At 40.1% G+C, this 13,791-nt stretch overlaps 1 protein-coding gene across 4 annotated transcripts in view; it reads left to right on the top strand.

The window, feature by feature from the left end:
- Window positions 1-1,455, top strand: part of enox2 (ecto-NOX disulfide-thiol exchanger 2) — a 184,864-nt gene extending 183,409 nt beyond the window's left edge. For all 4 annotated transcript variants that reach the window (XM_083980582.1, XM_083980583.1, XM_083980584.1 and 1 more), the window contains one exon: window positions 674-1,455. In XM_083980582.1, coding sequence (XP_083836708.1) covers window positions 674-805 — 132 coding nt within the window. In that variant the 3' untranslated portion in view covers window positions 806-1,455. The remainder of the gene's footprint in view (window positions 1-673) is intronic.
- Window positions 1,456-13,791: the final 12,336 nt, after the last annotated feature.

Genomic DNA, 13,791 nt, shown 5'->3' on the forward strand with positions numbered 1-13,791 from the left:
CAGTCTATCAGCCAAATAAATTCTCTGTGAGCTCTTTGTGCCACCAGAGAAGATCAGTGTAAGCAGGGTAACATCACTAAATCAGTCCAGTGATTAACTTCCTCTTGGTTCATTTAAAAAAGAAAAAAGAAAAAAAAGAAACAGACCAGAAAAGAATAATTGGATCAATAGAACCAAACTACAGGTGTAAAAACAGCTTAAAGGAGACATATTATGCCCCTTTTCCACACATGCTTCAGTCAAAATACCCCAATGATCAAACATCATAGCTCTTTTCATCTGCTAAAAAAAGCCCTGTTCAGAACGGCTGGTTTCAGTGCCTGTCTCTTGTAGGGAAATGAGCCACTGCTCGCCCCACCCCGCCCCCTCTACCAGTCCCAGTACTCACAGGTAGGGGTGGTATTATGCAAATTTGAAAACTAATGACGTGATTGTATGACAACTGAGGGAACAGCTTGTGAAACCACATGGATTTCAACCTAGGGAGCCTGCTATTTACTGCTTTTTTTTGGTCAATTCTCACATTTTGGGGGCCAGAAGGCAAGACAAACATGTTAAAGTTCAAATTTCATAACAAGTTCCCCTTGAAAGTGCTTTGGATGTATAAACAGGTGCAGACAAATCGGTTCTAACTGAGGAGTATTTCTCTGTGTGTGTGTGTCTGTGTCTACAGATCAACCCCAGCGAGGTGGAGGCTCTTCTGTCTCGGCTGCCCTGCACCTTCAAACAGGAGCTGACCGGGGTCGGAGCCAGTCTGGAAAAACGCTGGAACTTCTGCGGCTTCCAGGGCATCAAGAGCACATAAACTCTGCTGGTGACACTTCTGGGACGTGGAGGAGACGACAGGCAGACAAGGCAGCACAGAGACGCTGTGGAGATGTGAAGGAAACAGTATAAAGCCCACAAATATCAAAGTCTGTGGACTGTTACCTGACTGTACAAGGACACAGAAGACCGTGAGCTCGGATCTCGGATCAGGAAGGAATGTAACGAGAGCATTTCAGGGACTGTTGTTGGTGGCAGGGACATGAAAAAGACACATTTCCATGGTTGCGGGAATGTTGACACCAAACCATAGCGACGAAGTCTTCATGAGACTGAACTCACAGTTTCCTAGTGCAGATCATTTTCGTCTCACTGGGAGGTACAGAAAAGCACCGCCGTCAGTCACTGGATTATTGTGTAGTCATCATCGCCCTCGTGGGCAGGGCATTGTACATTCTGAGCCTGTCGCTCGGCTCTGTGTGGTGTCAGTGTGGGCCAGGACTACAGGGCTACCCAAGGAGGTTAATCAGGGTCTGACCGAACGCTTCAAACCTCTGAACCCTTCGGCCTCTCTCTCTTCTCTTTTTGCTGTTCCTGGTTTGTAACATAGATGACAAATGGATATATTTCTTCATTTTCTGTAAAGGCTGTTAACAGTTGCATAGAATCATTTGTTGTAATACACTGTAAATGCTTGGATGATATTTTTGATTATAAAAAGATGTTTGAGTATATATGAAATGTTGGGGTTTATTTTTTTTGCACAGTATGTAGCGGTGGTTATGTGTCCTGAGAGAACGCACCTGCACAAGACGAAGTGGTCTCCTTCAAAGTTTGGGCCTATTTTTGCTTCAAGGACATTGTTTTTTTCTGATGTCTATTGTTGTTCTTATAGTAGCTGTACTCAAGGCTGGTTTTAGAAACCATGCATAGGGAGTTTGTGTCTCTGAAAAGCCAATTAAGGCCCTCTCTGGCTTTCTGCCTGGCTAAAGGCATAGCACAGCCACATCACACATAACTGGGAAACACACTTTGGGGATCATGTTAATGATGTTTAATTGGTAAGGCAGTTTGTGTGTGTGTGTGTGTGTGTGTCCTGGCATGGCACATAAACAAAATGTTTGTGTACTCCTCGCCTGGATCCATATATTAAGTGGTTATACAACACTCTACAGAGGGGAGTTTTCTGCTCCACCTTCGTCAGATAGAGAGCTCTCGCTCGCTGCCAGGACTGGAGGTTCCTCCCAGAAGCCCTGTCAAGCGTTCTTAATGCGCCTCCACTGGGCTATTTGGCGGCGCGCTCTCTTCCCCCGTTGCTCAGGGAAACAAAGGTTTATTATTACACATGATTTGCTCTCGTTGGCCTTCTCCGTCTCCTCCAGGCGTCGCATTTGAAAAATTAGCGTTCATGCACTTGTCGGCATACTAGTCCTTGTACCTGAATTAATAATGGGGGGAATGAGTATGTTTTGCCTACAAGCTCCTACAAGGCTTTTCTTCCGCACACATCTATTCCTTCTTAACCGCAGTGGTTTGGAAGGGAAGAAGGTTTCATAAATGGAAAGTGAACTATCTGTCGCGGGAGTGAAGTTGTTTGCATGTTAAATACAATACATAACCTCCAACCTACTTATTTCGTAGGCTCTTGTCAAACATGATTAGAGAGATAAGTGAATGCTGCTGCTGTAAAGCGTTGGGTTGTGTGTTGTACGTAGTAGAGTACAGATAGGTCCTGCCTCTCCTCCAAGACATGTTAGGGCGTTTTGTTGATAATGATGGTTCTTATGCTCCATACTTTTCAGCGTCTGCCTGCTTGATGGTGCACTTGGGATTGCGAGAGATGCCTCCTGTCCTGTGCCTGTGAGTTGTGCATCGCTACACTTCCTCTCTCCACACTGTGAGACTTGATCTCAGCACAACATCCCTGATGACAAACCCTCACACACCTCACACCATCCGTTCTCTCACTCATTAGGCTTCCCTCTTGCTCTTCCTGACACAAACAAAACACTAATATACCACATTCCTCTCTTTCAGAAGCTACTTTCACTCTTGCATTTCCTCCCCACTGAGTTGCCTTTTCCTACGCGAGGACAGACTGGAGGCATTCACGATTTCTCTTTTTCGCATCTGTCGGCGTGTGAGAGTGAGTTTTCAGTTTTGCTCTCCGTGTTCGCGGCGCACAAATATGCTTGTGATGCTTCAGGTTCTCGGGCGCTGCACAAGGAGGTAAACACAGACTAATTAAATCCACCAGCAGTCCCTGGTGAATGTCAGTCTCTATTCACTGTTGTCTTCTCATCGCTGTGACACAGCGAGGAGCCTCCTCATTAATTCAATTCAAGGTGTACGCAAGCAAACGCTGTTCAAGGGTGTGATTTGCCTCACCGGCGGTGACAGAGCTGTACGACGACAACTCCCAACTAGTGACGTCTCAGGGGGAAAATGTTTGAAAATGTCCTCGGGCATCAGTTGATATGAATATTGAACCTGAATGTTAATTCAAGGGCATAAGTGGCATTCTTCAGGGATTCATTTGAAATATTTCATAAATCCATTTATGCATGCTCACATTACGTCGAAGACAGGTATAACTTGATGCGAGGAGATAACCAGGTTCATTGGGGTGATATCATGAGATGACACTTAAAATGCCTTTAATTACCTTTTCTTCTCATGTTGTTACCTGAAGCTATCCTTGTCTACTTAATTATGTTGATGACCTCCCTTGAGTGAACAGGTGAGAGGATTCTGGCTTTGTAGGCAACTAATGTGACTCCAAATAAGATAAACAAATCACCTCTGATAGTGGATTAGAAGAATTAGAGGAAGGGGTTGTTACTTCCGCGCTTGTTCACAACCACAGGTCTGCAGCTGACGACCGCCACCTCACAGAGCAGTGTGCTGCTGTTATTTTTTTCCTTCCTGTCACCTAATAAATCAGCACATATCTAAATCGTATCCAGATGCATCACAGGAGAAACCTCCGACGGCCTGTTGACAGGACGTGGTGAGTCAACAGCTCCTCCTATTGAGCACAACAGCAGCTGCACCTCACACAAGCATTTTTCAGCCACTGGGACAGCAGCACTGGGGGTGATTTGCATTGACAGCGGGTGTATGGCCACACCACCGGGGGCCATGTTCATGCGGATTTCTGTCTCAATAAAAGCTGCATGGTCCTCGTTAATTTATGTATGCATAAAAGCTACTAAAATTGACTCTATTTCCAGGGTGCCAATGCTGCAGCACAGCTCCAGAAACACTTGCCTGCAGGCACTTGGAATGACATCTTAGAACCCAAAACTATGGAAATATTAAAGCTAGAACTAAAGAGATTTCTATTTCTTTGAGGATTATTAGTTTGGCAGGTAGCAAATCATGTTTTGTGTAATGTTTTTTGTCTACTGCTTTTTGGTATTCTCTGAGAATTGCATGCACTTTTAGCCTGAATGAATGACAAGTGTTGGAATAATTGCTTTACACTGTGCTCTCTGGGGTGTCTGGGCACAGGAAAATTAAGCTGCAGATTTCAGTGGAGTATGACACACATTGCATCTCATTGTTTCAAACCAATCTCTCCATTTCTCTTCCTTCCCCTCTCCTTTACAAAGATCATCATGCAAAGAAGGGAAGAGTTGGAAGCGCAGGAGTGAATGCCCAGAAGGTATTTACACCCCCTAAGCAGGTTCTACTACATCAAATACGCAGACCCTAAAGTTGAGAGGAAGGGTATGGAGAGGAAATGGTGGAAGAAAAGTATCTCTCTGTACTTTGGAAAATGTATGACGCCCCCCCCCAAAAAAAAAAAAAATTGCCATTTAATACTGTTGACTGGTAAGAAAATGTCTTGACCACAGATCCTCCTGCAGTCGGGTCCAGCAGTGGTATTTCTGGCCCATTAGATGGAGAAAGCAGTGCAGCCTGATCAGTGTGTTTGATCTGAAATGCCAGCACTGTGCAGCTCATGCCAGGTTAGATGGGACCGTGAAACTCTCCTAATGAGCGATGGCCACTCTTCATGCTGTTATTAATCGAGTGACCTTAAACAAAGATGAATTGCTTCGCACCAAGAGCAATTATCTGCACAGTGGAAACTTGTTTAGGAAAACTTTATTTTTAGACATGAGGAGTGAATTTGTTGACTTATGAACTCTTTGACAATTTCTCCAGCATATATATTTATTACTTTCGGCATCCAAGCAGGCAAAACAACCCCATGTGGTGTCCTACAGTCACTGTAGGATTTTCATTAAGTTCTTGTTGAACTGCACATGACTGCAGGGATGCTTAGCACCTTAGGAGCCTGATGATGGTGTATGTGAGTGCCTTTTGCTTGAGCCTTAAGGGACAGTACACTCATGCTGACAAAAACCAAGTTAGTGTCCATGAAATGAATATGGGAGGAAACAGAACTGGGCAATATACAGTAAATCCTCTATCATGGTATATTTTTATCATATCTTTTTTTTTCTGATAACATTTTTTTCTATAAAGCTGAAGAGTTCAAATTAGTCTAAATGGTTATTTTTTCCTGAAGCCAGGGTAGAAATTTGTTGAACATGTGCCAAAGGCTTGAAGAGAAAACTCTTGCAGGAAATACATTTTCAACTCAGGATGGATGGAGGAGATTATGTGATGTGCTCACTGGAGCTGGACTCTGAATCACACCGTGGGGCTTGATCGGATGAACACAGGAGGTTCAGGAGAGCAGGTGAAGCTTGTCAATGCACCACTGAAATGACAGCTGAGAGGAATAGTTTTACTCCTGACAGCCACAGGGATGACTGGTTACCAAACATCACACCGATATCACATTGGTAGAGGTGCATAGCCACAATCAGCTGACTGAGATAAATGAGTTGACAGCGTGGGAAATGTGCATTAATGCATTTAGCATTATGTGTGGAATTTGAATTTTGGCTTTTGTTTATTTAACACGATCGATCTTAATTATTAGCACACTCCCATGTATTTTGTAGTTGCGTTGAACATCTTGACAACAAACAAATTAATCATAATGTCTTCTCCACACAGAGACTGCTGGTTAACTATGCTGGTGGTGAACTACCGCATAAACCACCTCATTGTAACTATTGCACATACAGTACGCTAGCTACTTCTAAATTGTGGATAATGTGACGCTGATGAAAGGATGAATTCATCTAAAAACGATGTGGAGGATGTTACCAAATCCACATTATTCTTCTATGGAATATGAATGGAAGCCCTGCAATTACAGTACAACAGTTTCAGTGATTCTCCCTGAAATAAAACAATTTTCCTGCAATTGATATGCAACTATGAATTTAGTTATTTTAGGGTCAACTACATTCAGACCAGTTAATTAAATTCATCATGCTAAAACTAATGGAGTTGAGTGATCTAATGCGGCTAACTCCTCTTTTTTTTAACGTTATGTTTTTTTGAAATTGTTTCATAGAGGCATTGATTTTACTGCATGGTCATTTTAGTGGATGTATGCGTGTTACTGTTGAGCTTCTACACGTTTTAATGCCCATTCTCCTTAAAATAAATTGGTGGGCAAAATAATTTAATTTAAACAATCTATCAGCATAATACAGTAACACTGGTAGGCTACTACTACAAAGCAATACAATTACACAAAAAACTGAATACTGTAACCTTCCAGAGGAGGATTTATTGCAGGGAAACTGTATTGGACTGCATTAGATTTTTTGCAACTGGCAACTGAGTGAACATTAGTGGGCAGACAGGTCAGGTGTGTAATTTAGCCTATTTATTAGGGTGAGCAAATAGATTCCACTTATCTGTGGAATATATATGGATCTTTATTATATGCAAAATAAACTATTTATTTCGGAAAGAAAATAGTTGTTAATAAACATTTTACACCCACAACCCCTTGTTGCTGGTCTTCCCTAATGAACATAACTGAGCTAACTCACAAAGCTAGCTAAAGTTAGCTTGCTAATCCATGATCTGTTCTAAGAGAACAATAAAATAAATATATTTATATTAAAATAAATACCGGTATAAACAGAAGACCTGAAACTCAGGACGTCGCATTATTGGTCCCTCTGGTGGTGCAGTCTCAGTTACCATGGTGACCACTTAATTTAAAAAATGCACCAACTGTGAATTTCAAGCTAATCACAGCCACAGGGAAATACGCCGAAGCTGGACAGGTACTGTAAGTGGAGAACTGTTTGCTAGCACATTAGCCATATAGTAGCTGTGCATGCATTACATATATATTAAATTGGTGTTTTTAACTCTTTTAACTAATATTTTTACTAAATACTAAAATATGCATGGCACAAATGTGGTCGGCTATCGATGTTTATGATTTACATAGGACATGTAGGTCCAATGGCAAAGTTTGCTAACTTAGCACCAGCAACAAGTTCGCATGTTCATTAATATCCATGTTGCACTAATTTGTCCAGTTATCAGTGGTCGCTTTACTTTTTGTTCAGGTCAAAGCCAAACCTACTAAAGTCAGGTTGGTATTTTCCATAATGTTCAAGCTAGCATGGTAATGTTAGCATTTAGCATAGAGCACTTTTATTGTCTGTTTCGTCTGCATCCGGGCACAACAGCGAGTCGACTAGCTAAAAATGCAGGGAACACAATTTTAAAGTTATTTTCAAAAACAACATATTTAAACTATTTTAACCAGATCCTGTAATGGATGCAGTGGAGGTAGGCTGCAACCTGTTTATTGTAGTGTTGGCGGACAAATACCTCGGCCTAAATCTACACGTTTTAGCCTAACCCTCAAAATAAAAATTAAAAAAAAAAGTGTAAGTTCCTATAAAATTTGAGGAGGCTTTCTCCCTGCAGTAACCGTGGATGAACCAGAGTGTGTCATTGTCATTAAAATTGCATCAGTCTTCAGTTAATGTCTTTTGATTCCAGGCTGCACAGCTTGATCAAGATCCCAAGGATACAGTCTGCCAAAATAAACACTGACAACCCCTGAGCTTTGACGCAATGCATGACCGATCCCTTATTAAACCTGATAGATTGTCAACTTGTGAGTTCTGCTCCCAAAGTTACTGTCAGCGATTTTGTAGGTCCTTCAGAGAGGCAGTTGTATTTCCAGCAGAAAGTAAATGTAGAGTAAGATCTCAAAACCACTGAGTGTGTACATTGCTCATGATCTCAGTGAGGCAGATAGCTGAGTTTGATTCAGTTGCTTGGCCATTTGTAGTTTTTCATGCTGCAATGTGGAAATCCATGAATCGTAAGAAGCCTAATAAAACAATCCATTTGCAAAAATTGATCATCAACCTGGTTAATGATGCCTGGCCTTATCTTTTCTAACATTAATATTTGATTTTTTTTTTCTCTAGATAAATTGATACGTATTGACTTCGGAGTCAGAAAAACAGGTTTGCTCAGCTGAGAATCCACCGGTGGTTGCTGCCCTTATTGGAAGTTAATATTATCGAGTCCTCCCTATTGAACAGATTAAAACTGTAAAGTCGCATTCAGATATGACCTCCTGCATGATTAATGACATGTGTCTCCAGGAGTCTGCTCTATGTCAGTTTCCTTTCATACCCAAAACCCTGCAAAATTGTCACATTTTTCTCTTTTGCATTATAAAAATAACCACAAAGTGAAGTCTGCTCTCTAATATATGCCATGTAATTAGAATAATGCAAATCTACTGGCTGATTTATGAATATTAATGGTATTTGACAAGTCAAACAAGTTGTGCGCTACATTTGAACATAAGGTATCACAAAGGGAGAATTATTTACAACTGTGAGCTTTCCTTTGAAATACTGTGACATACCTATTGGCAATGTACTTTGCATATAGCTGTTTGCCCATTGTAATTGTCTAACTCATGAGGATACCTGGTCAAATGTAGGCAATGTAATGTCATAGGAAGACATTTCTGGTGCAGGTATACAAGAGTTTGATTTAGTCTCAGTCTCTCAGACACTGGTTCCTTTTTGTAGGCCTGCCATTTTCCACCTATATTCAACAATCACTTTCATATTGGAGGCAAAGAAGCCAATTTATTCGGACAGTAGCCTCAATAGGCCACAAATAATGGAAATGTCTTCCCTTCAGCAAAGTTCACAGCGTGGTAAGGGACTATTTGAAGATATTATGTCAGGACTGTGCAAAGTTGAAAACTGAAAAAATTCAAATGTAGCTGTAAAAAATACCATGTCATGAGGAATCATTTATGCCTTAGATTCACTTCCTCCGTATGTATAGTTGTATCAATGTCACTATGACACTTTTTAAATCATGTAGCACTGGTAGAAAAGAAAAAGTTGTGTGATCACACTTCGATCCACACTCCACTAGGGCTTGGCAGTTATCATAGATGTCTTGGGAGATTCAGAGCAGTGATCGCTGAGGTTCAGCACATTTCCCAGCCCAGTAAATTGAAAGCCTGTCAATGATTTTCTACACAATTTCACGTATTGCTTTTCTCTATCTGTCAGTGGCGCAGGGGAGGCTGCCAGTGAGATTGCATCATTGTATTAAGTCATACAGATATTGCGAGAAAAGTAGAGGCACAGGCTAGAAACTGTTGAGATTCTCTTTATATTTGCTGACAGCACAACAATTATGGAGAAACTGCTGGATATGATTTAATTAGTCTCTTGTCTCCATGAATTCTTTATTGTGTAAGCCTCTGAAACAAAAGCCTTTTCTAAGCAGCGTGCATGCATTTCTGTTTTGTTTGGCTCATCAATATGAAATTTGATTTCATCAGAGACTGGATGAGCAACTGGTGTTGGTAGATACACAATAGGCCTCAGCATGATTTAAGTCCCATTACACCTACTGCAGGTTTGTGCAAACAGGTTGTTAACATGTAGATTTTACCAAAATATAATTCTCAAGGAGATACGATTAAACACAGAAGAACTCCTGAGCTGCAAACCGTTCTCTCACTCTCACAGTTGATTTTCCCTGTCACTTCCTGTTGAAGTGTTTTGCTATTACAGTAACATCAGCAGCAGGAGATCAAAACTAAACTACAAGCTGTTGATTTCAGTCATATTCAGCTTTTTTTTCCGTCATGTGAATTTGGCTCATGGGTAAATCTACTTCATCAACTTCTTCCTCTGCAGAGGTGGGACAGTATTCACTCCTTGTGTTGGCTATATGCCCTTTTACGAGGCTTCACTATCACACTTTCGCTGTCACCATCACAGAGAGCGCTATCAGACATGTCTATTTCTATCCTCAGATAAGATGCAATGGATTCCTTTTTTTCCTGTGTGTGTTTTTTCCACACACAGTTCTTTGTTTGAAGGAATGTGGGCACTCCCAATCCTCTCAGCACAACTATCTGTCCAAAGTTCAAACAACACTTTGGCCTGTAATTGTCCCATTTCCCCAAATCCCTTTTTTTCCCTCAAGTGTAGTTTGTTGTGACAATCAAGTCTGTGGGTTTCAGAGCCTTTATTTATTTTTCAACAAAGTGGAATCAATCACCCATTAGAGACATATGTCGGCTTATCCGATTCAAAGTAATTGGCATTAGGGTTGGACAAAAGGAGGGAGCATATTTATCTGCAGTGTCTCAGCTTGTTTCTTGTTGCTGCTCAGGATATCACCAGGATATCATCTCAAGACAGAAAACCTTTGAGTGTTGATTGAGCAACAATTTAACCGCTTGAAACTTCGTTTGCCTTTAATAACCAGTTTAAGAGATTCAGAGGTATAATTTGGGTAAATGTAACGCTCACCCCAGGGCGAACATTATTCCTAATTGCTTGTTACTTTTTGATGTATTTAAAATCTCATCAAGTGCTCCGTAGCCTGGTAAATGGGATTTAAGTTATGTGATATCGATTTTGTGAAAATGTGAGAGAGATGTTTGTTGATCTTCTCCACCAAGCTTTGCGAAAGACAAATAACAATAAAACCACATCAGTGACATGGCGGACAGGATTTAGCCTACATGTTCAAGTCCTAGTTTCAACTGACATATTAAAACATTCAGGGCCTAGTACGTATCATCTTGATGTGATATGTAGAGCACAGGACTGAGTATGAATCCTAAATAGCTAAATATAACATTGATAATAAATCGGTCTTACCCCGGAATCACAATACAAGTAGTCAGTACTTTTCCTATGAGTGTATAGCAAAAACAGTCCTGTAATGTAGGAACATAGTGGAGAGAACATGTAACTGCTTAAACAAGCTTCAACAAGCTCTGTTTTCTGTTCTCTCTTTCACAGTTTCAGTTGTTTTTGTTCTGGCTTTGCATCACGCTGCCAATTGTGTATGTTCAAGGCTCACAGACTGCCATTGCTTAACTTTCTTCGGCCCACCAGGAGCATAGACTGGAGGCCTCAGCGTAGCTGTCATTTGTATAGCCAGCTGGGCATCAGGGCTTAATCATGAGGACGACTCAAAAGTCACTGCAGACAGGGTTTACTATTTATCTGGCAGATATTGCTTCGGTGCTATAACTCATCTGTGCTCCTGTCAGCTGAGTAAACAAAGCATTGTTAGGACGTTAAAAACTCTTCCAGCCAGTGACAGCAGTTTTATTAGCACCAGCAGCACAGCTTGTTAATTGCAGGTTATCACAACATCTGAAGCCCCTCTGTCTGCTATCTGTCAGTGTTAGTATTTCTTTTTGTTTATTGCCTCCCTGTCCCCCCGTACGAAAGGCTGTGCCAATTTGGATTTTAAGCGACATGTTAACAATTTGAATTTATGAGAAAATTAATGTTTCAAAATGAGTTTCATTAGATGTAAACATGAGTGCGGTGGGAGGGGGAGCTTCTTCTTCTGACAGAATATGCGCAACAGACGTTACCCATTAGGTAAATACAGTATGTTGCTCTGTAATACAATGTGAGAACTTAGCTCATAGATTTCACTTCACAAATTTGTGTATACATATGATATTTACACATAACATGACATCTGCAAACTTGTAATCTAACATTTACTCATTTTCTGAGTCGATTTTCCTCTCAAATTGGTCACTGCAAGTCCACAAATATGACCTCTCAAACCACAAAGTGATGTTTGACTTGACTTTGGCAAAGCTTTTTGTGATAAATGTGTTTACAGAACCTTCACTTAGACGCGGGAGTGACAGAGCAGAGGGGCGAGCTATCACATGAAGTGCTGCAAAAGTCAGGAGAGCATATTTGTGAACTTGGAGTGCCTGAAGCGAGGACTTGTAATTAAAGAGATGTGGTTGCTCTAGAAAACAGAAAAACACATGGAAATAGAAAATATATGTCGGATTACAAGCTGCTATTGTGATGTGGGTAGTTATCGTGTACACATGTATGTGAATTTTCTGTCACAATTCACCTTATGTGTGTCAATATTTCATACAGAACTGAAGCAGATATTTGTTCCACAAATTCTCACACTGTCTTAAACTGTCTGTTGCATTTTGCAACATAGTTATCTGACTCAGTAACATGTGCATGGAACTGGTGCCAAGTACAAATTTTTCCCACACTGAGTCACAAACACTTTCATTTGATTAAATGTTCTGAATTATAAACAGCACTTTTGAATAACCGTATGTAGGTATGCACAAATACAAAAAAAAGCAGAAAATTGTCACATTTACGACATGTTTCTGTTCACTCTTTCATTCATCACTTCAGCTTTATGTGCATTTAAGCTGTGATAAATCATTGTATTTTATAAGCTCTGCACATCCTTTGTGTGCAAAAACCTTAACATATTATTCTCGTTTCTGCTTCTTGACATGGTACCTTGATGTCTAAAAGTAATGTTAGTAACTAAAGAAATAAGTCAGAAAAAAGTGCTTTTCCTTCAAAAATGTATAGTTAGGTGTGAACAGATCGGAAAAATAGACTCTCTTACTTGAGAAAATGTACTTGGTAACTTTCCACCTCTGTAACAGGTCATTTTGCCTTACGTATGACTCATCACAAACACAGAAGAACACAGCCATAGCTGCAAGTCTGACAAGTAATGATGTCATTTGCATTTCATCTTTGCCAACTCATGACTGAATCATGATTTCTTTTACCAGAAATGCACAATTGCTTCATCATCATCTTTATTTCATCTGCATCTTTTCTTTTTTGTAAGACTGCACTACAGAATATTTCTCTTACCCCTTCCCCAACCCAGTTGCCAAATCTCTATACGCCACCATGCCTATTACTATGGGGTTATAGGAACAAGAACAATAATAATAAATAAATTAGTGTGTAATCCAGTTTATAAAAATCTAAAAAAGAAAAAAAAGACATACAGAGAGACATAGCCATTGTTTTATTTACAGCAGGTTAGATAACTGTAATGGACTTTTCTCAAGTGGGTCAGTGGGGATGAATAAAATTTCATCTTATCTTAACAAAGACCAAGAAAATTAAACACCTCACACCAGCTCTCAGGCCTCTCCAGCTCCTCAGATATACACTTTAAAGTACTGCTGCTCATCTATAAATCTCTCAGTGGCTTAGTACAAAGATACATCTTTCTTTTTTTACTATGAGCCCTCTCTCCAGCTCTCTCTTCTTACTTTATCTAATGTGCTTTTATATTTGGTTTCTTTCATTCATTTTTTATATTCTATTTATTGTCATCACTTCATTTCATACGTTCTGGCCATGCGTAATACGGTACATCCTGACACGCAGCGATACTTTGTCTTTTGTAATGCGGCTTGATACATCACCCCGTGCCGTGATACAACATAATAGATAAATAGCTAATAGCCAATGTATCAAGTTACATTGGCACAATGTAGACATGCTATATAAATCAATTTTACTGACTTACATTAAAAATCCATAACAAAGGAACGATTCAACTTTGATTAAATGTCATATTCAAAAATCTGCTTGCTATCTGCCCTAAAGGTTTGAGTGTCAGTGTTAAATACTTAGAACTAAAACAAACACAAACAAAAGGGCCTCATTCAAAAGCTACATACAGTATGACACTCACTTTAATTGCTGTCAGGAATTCATTGCTCTTTTATCTAGGATAATAACTTGACTACTACTACTGTTTCAAAGACTTTCAGATTCCCCTCAGTTTATA

The sequence above is a fragment of the Trachurus trachurus genome (assembly GCF_905171665.1).
Source record: "Trachurus trachurus genome assembly, chromosome: 10".
NCBI lineage: Eukaryota > Metazoa > Chordata > Actinopteri > Carangiformes > Carangidae > Trachurus > Trachurus trachurus.